Source organism: Pseudorasbora parva, chromosome 6 (assembly GCF_024679245.1).
Source record: "Pseudorasbora parva isolate DD20220531a chromosome 6, ASM2467924v1, whole genome shotgun sequence".
NCBI lineage: Eukaryota > Metazoa > Chordata > Actinopteri > Cypriniformes > Gobionidae > Pseudorasbora > Pseudorasbora parva.
Window position 1 is genome coordinate 20,312,392 of NC_090177.1, and position 21,969 is coordinate 20,334,360.

Consider the following 21,969-nt stretch of genomic DNA (forward strand, 5'->3'; position numbering starts at 1 on the left):
TACAGAAGGGGTTCATCAGAAAAAGGTCAAACAATAAATTAATAACAAGACGATTGATGATGTGGATGTGGTCTTGAAAGAGCGCCACACAGTGGTCACGTCATGCAATCACTAATCCGGCTCAACCAACAGACTACTAGAATGACGAACTTCCTGCCTATATTATCGTGTATTATTCAGGGGATTTTCGCTGTAATTACTGAAAGGGAACTGTGTGATAACGAAATATGACATAGAAACGCCGAATTAGAGTCGTGAAGGAGCTAAAGGCAAAACATTTTCGTCGTGACAGTCAACGATGTTCTTTGTATGCATGTTGTCTTCCTTTGGCCAAGGACGGGGAATTGCAAAACCACAAAGAGACTGAGCTGGTATGTTGATCAAGCGAAGTGTCATATGAACTTGAATAGGATATCCCAAGCATAAATTCGCAAGAATTGCAATAGTTTTTTTACGGCACGTTCAATGCAGCGGTCGTCTGTTGACTTCTTCATCGAGTGGAAGCAGGCATTCTCCAGTTGCGGTAGGTTCCCTTTACATCTCTTCCGGCAAAGCCACTACAGAAGGTGAATTCATTTATCACATGAGCACAATAGGCTTTATCACTTCGCATTTTTTCATTGTTGTTTTAAATGTAGCACATGCTTAGGTTAAGGCAACTGCCAGTGTGTCAGGCTGCTGGACAATCCTCTAAATAAACAATGTCTTGATCTAACTTGTATATTTATTTTCTCTAAAACAGGGAAATAGGCCTGTTACTGCAAGTAACGAGAATTTATGGGATCACAAGGTAATTTAGTTTCAATAATGTAATCACTGCAAGCATCAAGTGACATGAGTAGGAGCAGGTAGTGCAACACAGAATGATCCTTTGTTTATACAGTGAACACATTTCAGAGCAGCTGATGTGATTCTTCACAGCTGCCTGTTGGTGTTGATAATACTCGGCACAGCCTATTCATGCAAGAAACTTCATTGTCTAGAATATTCCACCCTTCTGCTGCACAGCCACAAATCAATTAGACTGTAAAAGGTTGTAAAGATTGCAATTGGTATTATAATGATTAAACCTTAATATAATCCTTTTATAAGAGATTAAGCACAGGGAGCTTGTAATATCTGACTGAGAACATCTGCATGCCAGCCTGCAGCTCTTGTCAGGTGTGAAGTATTGTGAATTTATGCAAGGTTGACTCATTACGCGTCTATTATTCATCATATGTTTCTCCTGACAAGGAAAGGGCGAACCGGTAACACGTACTTGCACAAGCTTATGTTTGACTTCAAGAATTGTAAAAAGGGTGAAAGGTTGAACATTACTGTAGTAAACATTACATTTAGTTAGTAAAGGCATAGTTCACCCAAAAATGTAAATTCTTTCACCATTTACTGGCCCCCCACTTGTTCCAAACCTCTATGAATTTCTTTGTTCCATTGAGCACAAAAGAAAATATTTTGAAGAATGTTGGTAATGAAAACTTTGAATTCCATAGTAGGGAAAAAAATACCATGGAACTCAGTGGCTACCGTTAACTGTTTGGTTACCAACATTCTTCAAAATATCTTCTTTTGTGCTCAACGGAAGAAGGAAACTCATACAGGTTTGGAACAAGTGGGGGGTGATGATGTCAAAATTTTCATTTTTTTGGGTGAACTATCCCCTTAACATGACATCAATCAGTTACAGCAGTGTACTATGCTGGATTTAATCTAAAGCTGGCATTTTTGTACAGTTATTATGCCATTCTTAAGACCTCATATTAACATGTAAAAAAGGGGAAAATGTCTGTGTATAATATTTGTTTATTCAATTTTAAAAATGTATAAATATTTTTTTTCTTAACTGTGTGTGTGTGTGTGTGTGTGTGCGTGTGTGCGCGCGCCCTTGTTTATATTACATTTATATAAGGATAGTAAAACCTGAGATCACCTACATTGTGGGAACCAGCCAGCGGTCCCCACTTTTCAAAAGGCTTATCAATCATACAGGATAAGTTTTTTGAGAAAGTAAAAATGCAGAATGTTTCTTGTGATGGGTTTAGGGGCAGGGGTAGTGTAGGGGGATAGAAAATACGGTTTATACGGTATAAAAACCATTACGCTAATGGAGAGTCCCCGCAAAGACATTGAAGTGTGTGTGTGTGTGTGTGTGTGTGTGTGTGTGTGTGTGTGTGTGTGTGTGTGTGTGTGTGTGTGTGTGTGTGTGTGTGTGTGTGTGTGTGTGTGTGTGTGTGTGTGTGTGTGTGTGTGTGTGTGTGTGTGTGTGTGTGTGTGTGTGTGTGTGTGTGTGTGTGTGTGTGTGAACAAAAATACATAAAAAGTACCCACATTTATTTTTTACAAAATAATATTTATAGTTAGTATATGTGAAGTACCCAAAAAAGATAAGTATAGAATAGTGTAAATCTAACACAAGAAAGTGCTAAATAACGAAATAATGGAAAAATGTGTTACTATTGGCCATTTTGAACTACTCTTGCAAACTGATCTCTTTTCCTCCCAGTTTCATCTGATGAGATGAGCGTGCGAGCGGGGCAGGGCAGTGACGAGGTGCTGGTGTCGCAGGCGGTGTGGGATTACCTTGCAGCCGCTGGACGGCCCTGGTTGGTCGACTTTGAGGACAAGCAGGGACTAAGCGCAGACATCATCCGACGTGGGGAGCGTGGTGGCTGCTGTGCCGTGCGGCTCTCCCCAGTGGAGGGCAGCAGGGTCAGAAATGGGATGATGGAGGGGCCGGTTTCTCCTGTTACACGGAAAGCTTTCATTGACTTATGCCGCTGTGCCCGGAAGGAGATGACCAAACAGGAGGCAGCTCCTAAGAGAAAACGCTCTCTGTTACCCTGCGTGACGGCAGTGGAGCCCGACGGGGAGGGGAGCTTGTTGCCTCCGCCTCCCCCTCAACCACGCCGCTCGCAAAGGCAACAGCAGAAATACAGGAAAAATGCAGACATGGAGACCTGTGTGGTTTTACCCATGCATCATGAGGCCGCGGCAAGGACCGGGGCCGAATTAGCCGTCGGTCATGAAGAAGAGAGCACCGTTTGCTCTATCTGCATGGGCGAAATTGTGGAAAAGACAACTCTGGACAAGTGCGGCCACGCGTTCTGTCGGTCCTGCTTAGAACAGGCGTTTCAAGTAAAGAAGGCATGTCCCGTGTGCAGGCTGGTGTATGGTCAACTTATTGGTAACCAACCGGCCAATGGGAGCATGATGGTTGAAAGAGACCCAGACCTGGAGTTGCCTGGCCATGAAGGTTACGGCTGCATATGCATTATTTACAGTTTCCCTCCCGGTTTACAAGCGGTAAGTACAGCTTACAGGTGGATTACAACAGCAGCGTGTTTTGCATTTCGATAACCGCATATTTCATATAGCACATAAAAATTCCACACAAAAAGTGTAATCACACTATTATGTTTCAAAATTCTTTCAGCAAGAGCACCCAAACCCTGGGGTGAGGTACCCAGGCACAGACCGAGTGGCATACCTGCCAGACAACCCTGAGGGAAACCGTGTCCTCTGCATGCTGCGGCGGGCATTTGAGCAGCGCCTGATCTTTACCATAGGCACCTCCATGACCACTGGCATGCATAATGTTATTACCTGGAATGATATCCACCACAAGACCTCCATATGGGGTGGACCACGATGGTATGCAATTTAATAGTTGCTTGCTAAATTTTATCTTGGAAATCAGCTTTACTACAGGCATCTCTTCACAGGAATTGCTTTTTGACTTGAAAATCTAAATTTTAAATTTAAAGCTTGAATTGGTTTGGGTAAAAGCCAATCCAAACAATATATTAGAATAATACATTTTCCAAATTATAAATTATGCAGTAAAATGTTTTATGATTTAGTAGATTTATGAGGTGCTAGTCAATCAGATGTACTGAGCCTTGATGATCACAGCGAAATGTCTGAACCTTTAATAGAAAAAAAATGGAGGAAATGTTTTTGTTCCACGTTTCATGTTGCCATATGCTTATGTGATTAATTTTGCATATCAGCCAAACAAAGACTTGAGGAGATGCCAGCTACATTTTCCATCCTATATCACCTTTATATCATGATAGTTCTAATATAAAATGCTTTTTTTCTGACCAAGGACAGATATGGACCCCCTGTTACATATTGTATACATAAATGCAACATTTTGCAATGCGTTTCATCTTAAACCTGGCATGTAATGACATGCATATAATACTACATTTATTTAACAATTTACGTACATGATTTATAAAGCCATTAAAATAATCAGTAATGATGTGCCGAGACACACTACTGTTCAAAAATGTTGTTTTAAATACATTTTAGGTTTTTTTTTAAGTTTTTTACTATTTTTTTGGAAAGAATTATCTTATTCTCACCCAGGCTACATTTATTTATTTTTAATCAAAAATACAGTAAAAACAGTAATATTATTACCATGTCATATAACACAGATGTTTTGTATTTAAATGTTTTAAAATGTAATTTAAAAAAAAAACATTTTCAGCAGTCAGTATCAGTCGTCAGTATCACATGATTAAAATTAACATTTGTTTGCTATATAAATATTTAGTAACATTATATATGTCTTTACAGTAACTTTTGATCAATTGAATATATATTCCTGCTGAATAAAAGTATTAAATACTGACCAACATTTTGAACAGTAGTGTGAACTTGCATTGCATTATAAATTAATTTAATACCTTTTAATATGGAAGGGAGAGAGACATTTAGCTTTCTAACTTCAGCTTTAATATAATTTAACTTAATATTGCTTTTTTTCAGCTTTGGTTATCCAGATCCTACATACCTTGTGCGGGTGACAGAGGAACTACGAGAAAAAGGGATAACGGCTGATTGATTTGTTTCTAGCACTTGAGAAGGTTCAAACGAATGGCAAACTTGTGTGCTTGACCACAGTCTTTTCACAAAACCCACTGTGTCAAAACAAGCCACAGTCATCTGCTGCAGGACACTGTTTCACAATGTTTCATTTCAGTATTTATGTTTAGCATTGTTCTTTAGTTTACCTGAGAGAAGGCAGTGTGTTTCACATACAGTATTTCTTTGGTACAAACCTGGGGTGCACTTTACTGAGACAGATTGTTAAATAGACTCAGCTGAGTTTGAGATACCCACTAGACTGCTTAAGTGTGAATGTCATGAAGGTGTACATGTTTCATCTGCAGTACAACCTTCCTCTTCACTTTTTTCAGGTTAGAATAACTAGGCCGTTGGCCTCTCTCTCTTTTAACTCTGTTTCTTCCTTCCAAACTATGCTTAATATCCTTTTTAGTTAATGGTAACATCTGGATGGAGACAAATGGCATAGCACAGTTAAATGGGTACAGCTGGGACAATCCCATACAACTTGTTTTTTTTCTCTAGTAATCAGCACTAAGAGGCACTTTGCAATGGAAGTAATCTTTTTATTACGAGAATTTAAAGTGGATTCTGCCTGATCTTCCAGAGTGCAGGATGTAGAGAGGTTATTTGTGGGCCTTTCTAATAATAAGGTCATAGTAAAAGAGATGCAAGTCGATTTCAGTTCATCCTAGCTATCGTCCTTTATAACGTCGATTTTTGTCTTTCTTTTCAATATGTGCATAAAAAGTTATATTTTTGCTGTATGGTAGTTGGGTTCCGTTTTCCCTAGTTTGTATTATTCTGCTGTTTACAAATTTTTGAGTTCATCTATTTTGGATGTTAAAACTTTCACATATATAAAATGATGTCAAAACGAAAGGGCGTGCGAACCACTGAAACCAAACTAAAAGCATAATAGCTCAAAACTTTGCTGTAACCATTGTGTTTATGCCTCAGATTTGGAGAAAAGCCTAGCACTGAGTTTATTTTGAAGAATCAGCCGAATTGTCCATACAAAGATTGCTGAAGTAGAATAAAATTCAATAACACAACAAATGACTCTCACAAAAAATACGCAGGTCATATTTAACCCTAAAATCAAAAGAAACAAATTAGATATTTATATATTGCATTTAGCTTATTTTATCGCCATTACGTTTTTGTTGTTGTTATTTTTTTCATCACCAATTAAACACTACTTTTAAGGAATTAAAATTCAGTTTAAATCTGAATTAATTACATTTGTTGCTAAAAAAAGAAAAAGAAATTGTTGTTTATAATAACTAACACAATGCAAAACACACACAAATGGTTTTATTTTCTTTGCAAATACCAAAAGTATTGATTTTGTTGTGAGATATGACCCGGATTTGTGAGATTCACCCAAATATCTGAAATCTGCTAGGCTGCTGTCATTCATGAAGCGGATTTATCATATTTGTTTTGCATTTCTCTCATTGAACTGTTATTGTGCCTTCTGCTAAAGGTCACAGCCTGTTATTACTAACAGTATACCATTACTCAATAGTATTGGTTAAACTGTGTTCTGATCAATAAGAAGCATTAACTTTATAGCAGTCTTTCAGCTTTAAGCAAAATGCATCACACTTTAGAAACCCAAGTCTCGGATAGTTTTGCGCAAACCAAAACATTCAATTTGTTTTTGTGTTGTTGGAAGTGGATTACATTTCACAGTAGGCTATCTTTAAACAGAAAACCGTATCAGACTTGAGTTTTTCTTTAAATACCATATTCTTGTACTCTCACCTTTATGTCACGAAGGACCAATTCAATCAGGATTAGTAGGACTTAAATGTTACTGTCATGCAAAATTCTATGCACTTCAAAATCAGATTTATAAAGTAGACCTCTTCAGATGACAAATTAAATAATTTGCCTTTATAGTTGTGTTGATTTGTATGCTACAAATAAAATGTGCTTTACATTTTCATACTTGAATAAAGGGATTCTGTTCTGTTACAGGGTTGTTGTTTTGTTGTTGTTGTGTTGAATGTCAGATTTACCTTTTCAAGGTTGCCTCTTGCCAGTTTATCTCTGTAATGGCGATATGAGAGTGCTCCACTGTTTTGTAAATATGACCTGCTCAGGATAACCTGCCATGAATTTAAGCTGTCATGAATAATGAATTAATTTTTTTCTACTTAAAAGACCCTTAACATTACCTTTATCATGATAGCACATCTTGTGTTGTGCTACATCTAATAATTATAACATTAAAGCTTTAGTATATTAAAGGTATGTTAAAAAATACATTGATATTAGTAATAATTGCTTATAAGTAAAAGGATGGTAAATTCAGGTTGATTGGGACACTTTTTGCCATTGAGATGACTGGGGAAATGTGACAATCCAACTGAATTTATTTGTTGTGACTGCATGGCTGAAAAAGTCATAATAAGAATAATTAGTTAAATTACACAATACTTAAAGCCATAAAAACAGTTTTCTATTGTGACAACATGTCCTGCTATTTTTGTTGTTCTGTATCACAAAACAATGAACTGTAGCTTTTTTTTTTCTAGGCAATAATGATGGAATAGTTCTATTTTTTGTAGCCTAGACTTTGTTTTTAAACCCACCCTGAGAAAAACTGGATATAGTTCATGACTACTTGTCCAAGTCCCCCCTATATTACTTGTAGACCTAGCAAGTTAAATTAGCAAAGAAATATACCTGGGGGAAAAATGGCCTTGACATCAGCGATGCCGTAAATGCAACTCAAATGGCGTTGCACCTCAAATGCAGTGATCTGAGATGCTCAGCAGAGGGCGCCGCTTCCCTAAACTCGCAAAGCAATGTTTTGACCCTGGTTTTGACTTGAACAACTGCAGCGTACACGCGGTTCTGAGGTAGTGTTTTTGTTGTAGTTATTATCGTGTTATCATTCTTAAAATTAACATCTTAACTTCATTATGGTAACATAAGTACCTCAACCATGGCAAATGTATTACATTTTTCGCCTTCCAGAAAGTGTATCAAACAAAGGCCTATTTCCGTCGTAGTGAGCCAGGTCTGCTTAACACACAGAACAGGACACCGTATTAAACCATACCAATAACTAATACTCCCTGCAGTCAATAATTTGCTGCTCAAAACACGTGGATAGACAAACCTTTTAAGAACATGTCTGGTTCATATTATCATTAATTTTGTGTGATTTCAGAGGATAGTGGGATTGCATCCTCCTGTCAACGTTGGCTAATTTGTCTACCAAAAGACAACAATAAAAGTTAAGGTAACATTTTTTTTATTCCATAATAATTTTAATTATCATATCATGCCTTAAGTTAAGACTTAAACATTTCGTTATCTTGCACGCAATATTTTTAAATCTCGAGGTTTTTTTGGCAAAAATGCAGCCAGTGATGGGTGGTGCAATAAACACTGCTCTTGGAAAACCCATGTTGAAGTGAAATGTGACTCAGGGCATTTCCTCAGATTATGCCAGCAGGCCTTTGAGCAATGCACTGAATTCCCATCTGCTTTAAGGTCTACAATAGTACAATGGTGCCCTGACCCACTCTCTGGAATGGACACTTGGGTCCTGACCAGGTTAACCAAGCACAAAGGCTGCGAAGGGAGGTCATTTCCTATTTATTCATTTATTTAAGATAAATTGTTAGCAGGACTGTAGCTAGGAAATTCTGGGCCCCCTGAAAAAACTGCCCTGTACTCATATACAGGTCCTTCTAAAAAAATAGCATATTGTGATAAAGTTCATTATTTTCCATGTAATGATAAAATCAGGTCTTTTATTGTTTTAATACTGATGATTTTGTCATACAGCTCATGAAAACCCAGAATTCTCAAAATTAGCATATTTCATCCGACCAATAAAAGAAAAGTGTTTTTAATACAAAAAAAAGTCAACCTTCACTTGGTCGGGAATCCTTTTGCAGAAATGACTGCTTCAATGTGGCGTGGCATGGAGGCGATCAGCCTGTGGCACTGCTGAGGTGTTATGGAGGCCCAGGATGCTTCGATAGCGGCCTTAAGCTCATCCAGAGTGTTGGGTCTTGCGTCTCTCAACTTTCTCTTCACAATATCCTACAGATTCTCTATGGGGTTCAGGTCAGGAGAGTTGGCAGGCCAATTGAGCGCAGTAATACCATGGTCAGTAAACCATTTACCAGTGGTTTTGGCACTGTGAGCAGGTGCCAGGTCGTGCTGAAAAACGAAATCTTCATCTCCATAAAGCTTTTCAGCAGATGGAAGCATGAAGTGCTCCAAAATCTCCTGATAGCTAGATGCATTGACCCTTCCCTTGATAAAACACAGTGGACCAACACCAGCAGCTGACATGGCACCCCAGACCATCACTGACTGTGGGTACTTGACACTGGACTTCAGGGATTTTGGCATTTCCTTCTCTCCAGTCTTCCTCCAGACTCTGACACCTTGATTTCCGAATGGCATGCAACATTTGCTTTCATCCGAAAGAAGTACTTTGGACCACTGAGCAACAGTCCAGTGCTGCCCAAAAGTGGCTTGACCTGGGGAATGCGGCACCTGTAGTCCATTTCCTGCACACGCCTGTGCACGGTGGCTCTGGATGTTTCTACTCCAGACTCAGTGCACTGCTTCCGCAGGTCCCCCAAGGTCTGGAATCGGTCTTTCTCCACAATCTTCCTCAGGGTCCGGTCACCTCTTCTCTGCGTTTTTTTTTGCCACACTTTTTCCTTCCCACAGACTTCCCACTGAGGTGCCTTGATACAGCACTCTGGGAACAGCCTATTCGTTCAGAAATTTCTTTCTGTGTCTTACCCTCCCTTGAGGTTGTCAATGATGGCCTTCTGGACAGGGTCGGGTCGGCAGTCTTACCCATGATTGCGGTTTTGAGTAATGAACCAGGCTGGGAGTTTTTAAAAGCCTCAGGAATCTTTTGCAGGTGTTTAGAGTTAATTTGTTGATTCAGATGATTAGGTAAATAGCTCGTTTAGAGAACCTTTTCATGATATGCTAATTTTTTGAGATTGAAGAATTTTGGGTTTTCATGAGCTGTAAAAATCATCAGTATTAAAACAATAAAAGACCTGAAATATTTCAGTCGGAGTGCAATGAATCTAAAATATATGAAAGTTTAATTTTTATCATTACATTATGGAAAATAATTAACTTTATCACAATATGCAAATGTTTTGAGAAGGACCTGTATAGTATGGACATGGAGGCCCACATCTGATGCCTTTGAGATTTCTTAGAAAATATCTCAACATTTAAATAAATAAATTAAATATTGCTTAGCTTATTCAAGTGACACCTTGGTTTTGAATAAGCGACCTCTAGGGGCGAAAAATTATGTATTGTGGCTACAATATTAGTTTACTATATTATTTAACATGAACTAAAAAAAAAAATTCTAACGCATGTATTAATTTTATTTCATTTCAACATTTACTGATACATTATTGAAATCAAAAGTCAAAAAAGATAAAATAAGTTCTATCATTTTATGGACCTGAGCTAACAGTGAACAGTTGTATTTTTTTAACACTGTAATGCAAAAATTTGGATGCTTGTTGTTCCATGAGTCCAACACAAGAACTTTTTCTCTGTTTTCTTTTTTCTCTCCCAGAAGTGACACATGGATGGCTATTTTCCATCATTTGGATCTATAGAATTATTCCTTAGTGTTACAAGCCCCTCTTATTTTTATGTCAGTAACAGGAAGGGCTTTAAAATAAATTGTCTGGACCTTATTTTATAAGCTATAACAGTAATACTTAAAACAAAAATAGCTTTTCATTTCCATTTATGCCATTAGTCCTCAGTGAGAGCTGAAGGGCTGGAGTGGCTCAGGTGTGTGATGCCCATGTGCAGGCTGGACCATGAGGCTCTGCAGTGGCGTGAGTGCCATGCTGAAGCTTTGTTGGACATCTGCTGCTCTTCCATCTCACGGCCCGGCCCATCTGGCCGAGCCAGGCTTTCCTCTTGACAAAAATTGTTGCTCCTCATGCCAGAAGAGCTCTTTGTCTTTGCCTGTAGAATCTCCTTCTATTCCCATCTTTGCGAAGATGTTCCTTTTGGGTTAGTTGATATTCTGAGATTGATACAGTAGCATTGCATGAGTTGTTTTCCAAAACAAAGATCATAAAAAATATTAATGAATACATATTTATAAAAATATATAATATAAATATATTTGCTTATTAATGTCTGTAATCCTTGCCTCTAAATAATGAAAAAATAAAATTAGACCAGTTAGGTTTATTCTCGTAATTTTGAAATGGTGTGAAATGGTGCATATAACATTTGAAGCAGAATTATGTTCTGTGATTTGGTCTGTCATGTCTATTTCCCTGGGCAATTTCACTCATGTCATTATCCATCTGCCTGCATGAGAAGGGTGGGGGTTGTGATGGGCAGGAAAACATTGCAATAAACCCAGAATGCATTTAAGGTGATAAAATGCAAACACGTGCATCTCTACTGTTTTTTGGAAAGGAATTTTTTCCAGAAATGTAATCAATGTAAATCAATCAACAGTGTGTTTCAAACTTTCTTACCTTTCTTATTGAGTCTTACCTGGAAGATCAGTGCTTTTACAAGATTCTGGCATTGGCATTTGTGCACATTTTGCTCTTGTCCTCTCCACAGAGCTCCATGTGCCCCCCTCCCCTCTCACGGTGCTCTTTAATTATAAGATCTGCACTCAGACATACTTGCTGTTTCTCTCTCTTCGACTGTCTCTTTCTTTGTCTTTTAATCTATTGTTCTTCTTCTTTTCATCCCACCACACCTTTGCAGGCATTAACATGATGCACTATCTTTATCTAACAGTGGGCCTAGGAACCAAAAAATAGTTTCAGATCCAGTCTCATACATTGACTTAAAAAATAGTGAATGAGACTCGGGTCGACACTCACTACATTCGGTACTCGCTACATTCACTAGTCACGTGCATTTGGTAATACAGATAGAACAACATACTAAAACACTCCAACAGTGTTTATGCTTCTTGAACGGCAGCTGCAACACTACAGGGCCATACCTGCAAGTTTTACTAATGATTGTCCAACCAAACGAATGACTCTCACGAAACAATTCTTTGAGTGAAGCTGAAACATACTGCTTAAAGGGATAGTTCACTCAAAAAGGACATTTTTTTCATCATTTACTTACCCTCATGTTGTTCCAAACCTGTATGAGTTTCTTTGTTCTGATGAACGCAATGAGATGTCCCCAATATAGCATGGTTACTGGTCACAGATTTCCAGCACCTTCAACTGATATTAAGTTTAATGTAAACTGTAAACTGATATATTTATCCTGATATTTTCTTGTTCTCTTGAAAATTCTCTTGATATATATGAATTTGAAACATTAGATAATGTTAGCTATGCATCCAAAATAAGCGAGAACATTTCTAAATTAGTGTATTGTATTTTTACACATCATTAGATCAAGACAGTGACTAAAAAGTCAAGTACACATTGGTCCTCTTAGCAGCAATATTTTTTTAAAATTATTATTCAAATAAAATTAAAATAATTACTGAATGGTCCTCTTAGCAGCAATATTTGTTTTTTAATTATTATTCAAATAAAATAATCACTGAAGCTGTCCAGACACTTTCTTTGTGTTCTAAAAACTTTTAACTAATTTCTAATCGGTTAAAGTGTGGTCACATTGGTGAAATGTTCCTGTTTGCCTGTGTTCTCATTCATTGTTGTCTTATTTACAGCATGGATATGTGTAGCCGCCAAGCTGAACTACTGTGTCATCTTCTGAGGCAGTGGCAGAACCATAGGGCTGGTATGAGACGCTATATTGTCATTTTCTGCTTGTCCAGCACTTTGCAACATCACAACATTGTTTCTGCAGCAACTTTCAGCATGTTTCTTATTTTTGCGTTTTCCATAATCATTAACCATACGAAATACGATCAGAGTGATCAGATTTCCAGAAAGGTGATTTGAATAGGATTTTAAACAACTTATGAATGTAGCTCAAGATTATTGTTGTTCACACTTTCTAAATCTGGTCTGATCGGATTGGAAATGCACAAAAATCTGATTTGGACTGACAGTCTGAACGTAGCCTGTTCCTTCTGTTCATGTTTAGGCCTCATTTATGTTTGATGTGGTTGTTTGGTGATTATTATTGCTGTGGTATCTTGCATGCTCAGTTGTTTTCCTTCATTGTGCTTCTACTGGAGCCATGTGTGACAATTGTCAATAGAGTAGCAATGTATAAAGCTGCCTGTCTCTTCAACAGCCCTTACAAAAAAATATGTTTTCAAGTGTACTATTAGTATACTTCTTTTAAACTAAACAATCTTTCATTCTACTTTTTATGTTCTTCTCAGTAATTTACTTAAAATTGCACAGTATACTTGACTTAAACTGACTGATAGGTTTAAGTATATTTGGACTATACATGTACTCAATCGTTTGATTAAGTTATATTTAAAAAAATAATTAAAGGAACTGTATATAAGAAATGTATTTCAATTAATCATAAAATGGCCCTGATAATGTCACTAGACATTAAAGGGTTACTTCAGCGATTAGCATATGGCTTTGTATCAGTAGAAACCCTGGAGTATATTCAAATGATTGTGCTTTCCCCCCTCATATCCCCCTGAGACAAGAGATTTATGCATTTTATTTCTGGAAAAATTCCTCCTAGGAAGAATGTTTGGCCAAAGGCTAAAGACTACAGACAGTAGTAGGAGCCTTTTCCGCCAGTTTTGAACTCGCGCATGGGGGATGGGAGATCACACTCAGAGCTCAGCTGGCAGCTACAGGCACTTATTTAAACTGAACTATGATGAGCAATGTAAGTCTTTTAACTTCTCAAATTAATTTCTATGAAAGTTAAGCTTGCAAACGCATGAACTGAAACGCGCCAGACTGAACTCGCATTGTGAATGTATGCCGCGAGTGTAGTCGCGATTACCTCAGCGCTCATCACAAGAGCTCATCAGCTCATTTATCGCTGAAGCTCCACCCTCTACCAATCACAAAGTCAGTAGTGTTTCGGCATCTGGGTCTGCTCTAGTTTCCACAGCTGCAGCTACAAACGTTCCTGCTGGGTCCTGCTGGATCCAGCCTATCTGGCAACCTCAAATTAGGGGGAGGGGAGAGGGGAAAGTGATTGCAGTACCAGATTTGGCCATACACTTACATACACTTCCTTTAAAGGGTTAGTTCACCCAAAAATGAAAATTATTTCATTAATTACTCACCCTCATGTCGTTGGACACCCGTAACACCTTCGTTCATCTTCGGAACACAAATGAAGATATTTCTGTTGAAAGCTGATGGCTGAGAAAGGCTTCAGAGAGGCCTCCATTGGCATTTAGTACATTTCCACTGACCCACTCACAAGACCCCTAAAAGGCACTAAAGACGTCGCTACAAAGTCCATCTCACTACAGTGGCTGTACAATAATTGTTTTTTAATTATTATTTTTTTTTAATTATTATTAATTTTCATATAGTTTTACATATAGTCTTATTAACAGATATGTCTGAATTTTTGTGTAGGCCAAATTCAAATCTACTTTACTCTTATCCTGCCACTGACTGAATTTCCTGGCTTCCCATGCTTTCACTGTTACTGTATTTACAGAATACAGAATTTCCAGATCAAAACACAAGTGAAGAATTAGCTGAAACAATTGACAAAATAAAACAATGTGACTATCAATCATTAAACTGCATATAAATCCACTGCCTAATGTTACCAAATGAAATATCAACCGGGGTGGGCTATAGGACTTTGAAGTTTTGGGGGAATTGATAGACTTGACCTACTCCCTCTATGTATGATCATCATTCTGAATCTGATCTGTTTTTTTTTTTTTTTTTTAAATGGAAAGAGTTCCTATCATTGTGATGCAGAATTCGCCAAGCGTTGGATTGTTCACCAACTAAGGAACATGAGCTGGGTTTACCATTATTGGTATATTTCAAGTATAAAAAAAGAATAGGCCTACCTAAATGTGTGATGCTATGTACACTTAAAAAAAAACAGTATAAAACTAAACTAGTAGTTTACTGAGAGTACAGTTCAAAGTGTACTTTTATATTTAAAAAAAAAATACTACAAGTATTAAAATAGTAAACTACTTTATAAGTTATCTTTTAGTACAGATGCAGTACAAATGAGAAAGGTAGTTGTGCTCTTAAAGTTTACTACTGTTACACTTATAGTTTACTTAAACGTATACTTTATATACTAAAAAGTGGGCCAATTTAGTCCCAAGGCAAGCAGTATTGAAATAGTCTACTTACAAGATTACCAGTACATTGATATTAGTATACTCACTACATAAAGTATACTTAAAATATACTTGAAAATGTATTACTGAACTTGACTTAATGAACTTGCAGTATACTTCTTTCTCAGAAGGGAGGTCAAATACGCACGACCAACTGAATCCATTGCGAAATTTGGAAATTCCAATCACACAGATTTCCATTAAAATGGTGGATTTCTCCTATGGAAATTTCTTGAACAGTGGTAATTGTGAAAGCACCTACTCTGCACAAACTCTTTTACATTTTTCTTATTATATATGTTGAGAGCACTGCAAAAACATGATGTGAATTGAACCGTCTGATGTAACTGTAGACTTCTACATCTAAATAGAATGCTGCATGACTCTTTTCATTATTAGTAATCGTGATTATTTTTTAGAATCATTGAGATTAATTGAGATTATCAAAACAAGTTAAAAAAAAAAGTCTTCTCATTTCAATGATAGTAACAGGATGAATGTCTTTTTGTGGCCTGGGTTTGGTATTGGTTAATATGGCTTCTTTCATCAGCTGCAGGCATTCCTTTTTTGGTTGTCTGGTGATACATGTCTGGATTGGGCTGCCTTATTTATGACTCCAATTACATGGCCACCATTAGCAAGGCCTTTAGCCTAATGAGTCGTGCAGAGGATGGGAGAGATGGCCTGTGGAGCTGTATCGATGGAACTGTAAACAAGTCCGCTATATCTGTGGAACTGTTGGTTTTAGGCAACACCAGTCACCTGAAAAGTCTCATTATCTCACATTTGTTCCATCAAATTCGCTCCATACACTTTGCTTTGCATGTGTGTGTGTGTGTGTTTTCTGTCTGTTGTGTCTATGTCAGTGTGTGTCAGACTTGGCTTAAACAGAAATAGGTCAGGCTGAAAGACTTACACTTAAATGCCATGACCTGTGTAGCCTGGACATATAAATGTCATCTAGCCCTGTTTAGATAAACTAGAGTTTCTGAGTTGAACCTATATTGTTTGACCGCATGATCAGAATACCGTGTGTTTATAATGAATACAATGGAATGAGCAATGCCAGCAGGTGGCATTTCACATCAGATTTTTTGTCTGCTCTCTCTATGTGATTGTTAGGCAATTCATAGTATGAAAAATTTATGAGGAGCTCTTCACATCAGTGTTAATATTCACACCATGCATGGATGAGTGACTCTATATCTTGTTGGATAAAGACATTGGAACAAGGAGGAAACATTCTCCTGTGTACGTCTTCATGTTCCCATGACAACAGGCTTACTGCTGTGAAAATGCATGAAGACAAGGATATCTGATATATTATATCTGTTCATAAGGAATAACAAATCTACAGAGAGGGACAACTCATGGTTATTTGGTCTGTATCAACATTCTGTTGAGAAAGATTGAGTGTTCATAAGAATATAGAGGTTGTTCACACAAACAGACCTTGTTGCAGGTTGAGATGATGAATATTTTATGTACGTACATGGAAACCATCCTTTCTGTGGTTATACAGTGGAATCTACAAGTGAAAAATATTTTTTTATGCCAACATTTTAATTTGAGTGAAAATTTCAAAAAAAATATTTCTAAAAAATAACATGAATTTAATATAAAATAATACATATCATATAAACATGAATGTATTTTTTCATTAGTCACCTAAAAATAATGCAGAATTAAAACATAGTTTAGTTGTGATAATGTAATAGTATTGTTAATGATAATTTGTAACAATAATGTTTGTTTTGGTTAGTTTTATTAATCAACATGAACTAACAATGAACAATATTTCTACATCATTTATTAATCTTAGTCAATGGTCATTTCAACATTTACTAATCATTTTAAAGTCCAAAGTTATATTTATTAATATTTGTTAATGTACGGTGAACTAATAGGAACAAACAATGGATAAACAATTCGATTTTTACTAACTAATGTTAACAAAGATCAATAAATGGTTTAAAATGATATTGCTCATTGTAAGTTGATGTTAGCTAATGCATTAACTTAATTTTACATTATGGTTCTTTGTTTTATATTTTCAAATCACTTTTATTAAATTCCATATTTATCATCAATATACTATTTACCATAGTTTAAAAATATAATTAATTGTTAAAAACACATGGTACTTTTTGCAAAATCTGCTGACCAAAAGTTTGGTATGTTTACTTGACTAAATCAAAAAGAACAACTGTGGAGTGAGAAACAGCAGTGAAGCGTCACAAACTCCCAAAAACCAAGAACATGAGCTGTTTTGGATCCCGCCAACAGCACAGAACATAAAGTCGCTGTGTGTTTCTTACATAACTTCCTTCAAGCTCACTTTGTGCTTCACTTCCCATATAGTCCTTGTGAGTACATGAAGAAACATCCTCCAAGTGCTTGTTCAGTGAGTGTGATTCCTAATCGCAGACCTGTCATTAGGTTTTAACATCACTTCTCACTCAGTCCAATTTTTCAGTCCTCAGCCCTTCCATAAGAGCTGTGCCCTTGAGATCCGACCTCAGTCCAACAATACCAGCAGCTATTTTTGTGCTTTGAACTGGATGGGTCAGGGAACCTGCTGACAAGGTTGAAGTAAAGGTCTGACACAACATAATACTTTCCCACAGTGTATTTCTCTGGTAGTTGGACTAATTTTTACTTAATGGCATACAGGTACTTTAGGGACCTAAAGAGGAAAAAATGTCATAATTGTTCACACCAAACATCCTGTTATGAGCTGTAGCCACTTAGGGTGAAAAAGAAGCACATGGGGATTTAGAACCATTATTACGCGTTAATAATTCTCTCTGGATTACACGATTCTGTCTAGTCAATCGCACCATTCAGTGGTCAGTTATTAGCTAATTGTTATTGTTGTCCATGGAAACACGCTTATATGAACCCACTCATCTGGAAACTAGAAATTGAGCTACTTTCATGTTGCTCACATCACATCGTGGGACTCCCTCTCTGTCATTTTACAGATTCAAACGAACAAATAATCAGATAGAATAAAATGTGTGCGTATTTCATGCGTGGTACTGTGATAGGTTGCCACCTGTGCAATAAGTCCATTTATGAAATTTCCACACTACTAAATGTTCTATGGCCAACTGTTAGTAGTATTATAACAAATTGGAAGCAATTGAAACCGTGAAAAACAGAAACCATGTAAAATCAGAGAGCGGGGTCAGCGCATGCTGAATGCACACAGTGCGCAGAAGTCACCAAAGTGTTAGATGCCAGTGTTTCCCACAGACTAGAAACCAATTTGTGGTGGTAGGCGGGCAGGCAGGCGGCTAGGGTTGGGGTGTTGGTGATTAACACAAATATTGATTTCAATCTTGATTCAGTATCAGTTCATATGTATATAGCCTACTGTACATATAAGGTCAAATAAGTTTGCCTTTTTAGCCCTATTTTAAAGGTGTCATGAACTGGCTTTAAAAAAAAGTTTATACTGTTGTCTGAGGTCAACTAATGTTTGTGTGGTTTTTACATTCAAAAACATCATAACTAATATGTAATAGGCTATTTTCTACACTGGTTTTGAGACTCTTCAAAACGCTGGGTTTTGATGGGCGTGCCGCACTAGAGACTTGGAAGTAAACGCCCACAGCTAGGATTGGAGAAGATTTGCATATTTAATGTGCTTAAGCTCCCCTGTCAGTTCAGTTCACATGAGAGAGGAGCAATTGAGGAAGAAGCGGCGACCGGAATGATTTTCTCGATCACAGGGCTCATAAACGTCTTTATCAAACAAACACAATAATTAATTTATTTTTCATCCACCCGCGATTGATTGGACTATTATTTTTGTATTACACATAGCCCGCAAGATCGGACGATATAAGCGCGAACCCCACACACACACATACACATTCGCTGCACATGCCGCCCTTCAGATGTCAACTTGAGAGAGAGAATAGCAGAACAAGAACGGAATGAGAATCATCTGCCTGCCGGGCTTTGCGAGCCCTGACCCATACGTGTCTGAGTCCAATGTGCTAAAGGTATGTTTCTGTTAGACACGTACACATAAGCAAAACGATCTATAACAATGCAATACTATCACATATAAAAACACGTTTTACTCACATCGGTGTGTTGCACCATTCCTGTTGGATCCAAATGCAGCATCGACCGGAGATTTGTTTACAAACGATTCCGCAGTGAACTGAAGTGAACACGCGTACATGTCTTCCCCGTGTGAGCTGGAACTTCATTAAAAATAAAGTTCAACCACTCATTCCTAATATTAGGATCCAAAGGAAGCTTATGTAACAACTGTGTTCTTCCACAACCAGGAATAGTGCAATATCTTAATCTTGTTTATTGTTGTTGACCAGCTAGCACGAGCCCTCCATGAGTCGGCGGGCAAGGCTACTAGATTAGACGCGCTGTAGATTCTGTAGAGGCGGTTTTTCGTAGCGCAATAACGTAAGTATGAAGCACAGGACAGTTTGATGAGCCTGGTGTCTATAAAAGCTTTTCTTTGACTAACAAGGATTAACGTTTAAAAATGTCACATTGAAATGAACTGTATGTAAGAAATATATTTCAATTCATCATAAAATGGCCCTGATATGTCACTAGACATTAAAAAATCATGTTAATTCCAAATACTTATATCACTGATAATAGTGGTCCGGCCAGGATATTGTCATTTAAAAGTTGTTGTTGCAGCCCTCAACTGATGTTAATGTTGACATGTTGTGTTTTGGCCTGAAGCTCCACCCTCCACCTATTGACCAATCACAAAGTCAGTAGTGTTTCGGGGCATCCAGGTTGCCAGATCTGCTCTAGTTACCACAGCTGCAGCTACAAACGTTCCTGCTGGATCCTGCAGCCTATCTGGCAATCTCGAGTCATGGGGGAGGCAAAGAGGGGATACACTGCAGTACCAGTTTTGGCCACAAGTTACATACACTTCCTTTAAGAAATCTAGTGTTTGATCATGTCTAAATATATATTCAATTGCAAAACCTAAAAATAACGAAAAATAACAAGAAACGCAATATGTGGTGGTCTGTGTTGATTCTGTGGAGCATTGCCACAAATTAGTCTATGTATGGGAAACACTGCTAAGTACGCCACCACTGGACGCTAGAGCAGTGGAGACATGTTCTCTGGAGTGCCGAATCACACTTCTCTGTCTGGCAGTCCGATCGATGAGTCTGGGGTTGGCGGTTGCCAAGAGAGCTGCACTTGCCTGATTGTATTGTGCAAAGTTTGGTGGAGGGTTGTTTTTCAGGGGTTGGGCTTGGCCCCTTAGTTCCAGTGAAAGGAAATCTTTGGAAATTTTGGACAATTTAATGCTCCTAACTTTGTGGGAACAGTTTGGGGATGGCCCCTTCCTGTTCCACCATTACTCCGCACATGCACAAAGGTCTATAAAGACATGGATGTACGAGTTTGGGTTTGGAGGAACTTGACTGGTCTGAACAGAGTCCTGACCTCAACCTGATAGAACACCTTTGGGATGAATTAGAGCAGAGACTGCCAGTCCTTCTCATCCAACATCAGTGCCTGACAAATAAAGAGAATGGTCAAAAATTTCCATAAACACACTCCTAAACCTTGTGGAAAGGCGTTCCAGAAGAGTTGAAGCTGTTATAGCTGTAAAGGGTGGGCCAACTTCATAATAAACCCTACGGATTAAGAATGGGATGTCATTAAAGTTCATGTACATGTAAAAGCAGGCATCTCAACTTTTGGCAGCATATTGTATATAGGCATCATCTCATACTGTGTTCCTCCCGGACTTTGTTTATAAAACATAATTCCATTCAAACACAATTTGTTGAACTTGCTTGTCAACAACTGAGACACAAAGGTGTGGTTTATGGACCTTGTAGAACACTGCGTCATGTGCTGGATGCTGCAAAATAAGCAAAACATTAGTGTAACCTTTACAGTTGTCTAAAGTCTAGTAAAAGAATGGATAAGCATCACGGATGAATGCAAAAACACATTTGAATGTACCCCGAGCAGTGCAAGTTTTTTTTTTTTTTAACACTGCATAATATTACTGTAAAATTGTTGCTGTTTTGCAAGACCAATTGTTTTGTACATTGTAAGGAGCCATTTACACAAGAAGCAGTTTTTCAGTTTGAAAACAGGGTAGAGGGAGCCTTTAAAAAAAACACAAAGATATTTGATTTATTTGAACAACTGTTATGCACAACTGCAAAAACTTTTTTTTGTGAACAACCTCTAATGCAGGATAACGTAGTCAGCCGGACATTGTTGCAAAATAAACCCAGACAAGGTGACCCCATCGCAGAGCATACATTGCTTACATTTAATCCCATCGTGGCACTTGAACTAAAAAAGTGTATTGTGCATTCGGGTGAGTTGTATGGGTTTGACAGGGATGAATCATCATGGCCGTGTTCAGTACACAACGGTTTACCCCCCTCCTTGTTGTTTGCCAGATTTACTTGCAGAACGCGGTTGGTCATCGCTTGAGCGCTTGCCTATATTTCGTTCTTTTTCTTTCACTCTGAGGTAATGAGAACAAGGACCGTTAACCTGACTTGTGTCTTTGCTCCGGCTGCCCCACTCAATGCATTCAACAGTCACATTCTGCACATCAGACCGCACTGCCTTTGTGTGCACTGTTGCCTAGTGATGGCACAAGGAAAAGCACAATGTAAGTGTGTGTATATCGTTGCATGTTTGTGTGTCTTTTCTTTGGGTCGTTCAATATCCTGTTTCAGTTTATGCAGCGCAAGCATGCAGATATTGTTATAATCTGAACCAATATTTAATTAGACGATTAAGCGAGAAGCAGTATGAATCATCCAAATAAATACACACAGATGAAAAGAATAATAGCTAAATTTGCAATTACTCAT

At 37.8% G+C, this 21,969-nt stretch overlaps 1 protein-coding gene and 1 long non-coding RNA gene across 4 annotated transcripts in view; both read left to right on the top strand.

Annotated features, from left to right (window-relative positions):
• Window positions 1–87: 87 nt before the first annotated feature.
• Window positions 88–6,740, top strand: dtx3 (deltex E3 ubiquitin ligase 3). 3 transcript variants are annotated; one of them, XM_067446084.1, is made up of 5 exons: window positions 89–523; window positions 743–790; window positions 2,504–3,303; window positions 3,434–3,651; window positions 4,780–6,740. In XM_067446084.1, exons 2-5 carry the CDS (start codon window positions 778–780, stop codon window positions 4,853–4,855), a joined length of 1,107 nt encoding a protein of 368 aa, XP_067302185.1. In that variant the 5' UTR covers window positions 89–523; window positions 743–777; the 3' UTR covers window positions 4,856–6,740. The 3 variants fall into 3 exon arrangements, with proteins under 3 accessions (XP_067302184.1, XP_067302185.1, XP_067302186.1); XM_067446085.1 differs by having other exon boundaries at window positions 479–566; XM_067446083.1 differs by lacking the exon at window positions 743–790 and having other exon boundaries at window positions 88–523.
• Window positions 6,741–7,680: 940 nt separating this feature from the next.
• Window positions 7,681–21,969, top strand: part of LOC137078617 (uncharacterized) — a 52,520-nt gene continuing 38,231 nt past the window's right edge. The window contains exons 1-3 of the long non-coding RNA XR_010905319.1: window positions 7,681–7,730; window positions 8,045–8,116; window positions 12,566–12,636. This is a non-coding gene — a long non-coding RNA (uncharacterized lncRNA). The remainder of the gene's footprint in view (window positions 7,731–8,044; window positions 8,117–12,565; window positions 12,637–21,969) is intronic.

Coding starts and splice junctions, on each gene's coding strand:
- dtx3 (XM_067446083.1), top strand. CDS start 466: ATGCAGCGGTCGTCTGTTGACTTCTTCATCGAGTGGAAGCAGGCATTC. Junction 524..2,503: donor GCAGGCATTCTCCAGTTGCG/GTAGGTTCCCTT, acceptor TTTTCCTCCCAG/TTTCATCTGATGAGATGAGC. Junction 3,304..3,433: donor TCCCTCCCGGTTTACAAGCG/GTAAGTACAGCT, acceptor AAATTCTTTCAG/CAAGAGCACCCAAACCCTGG.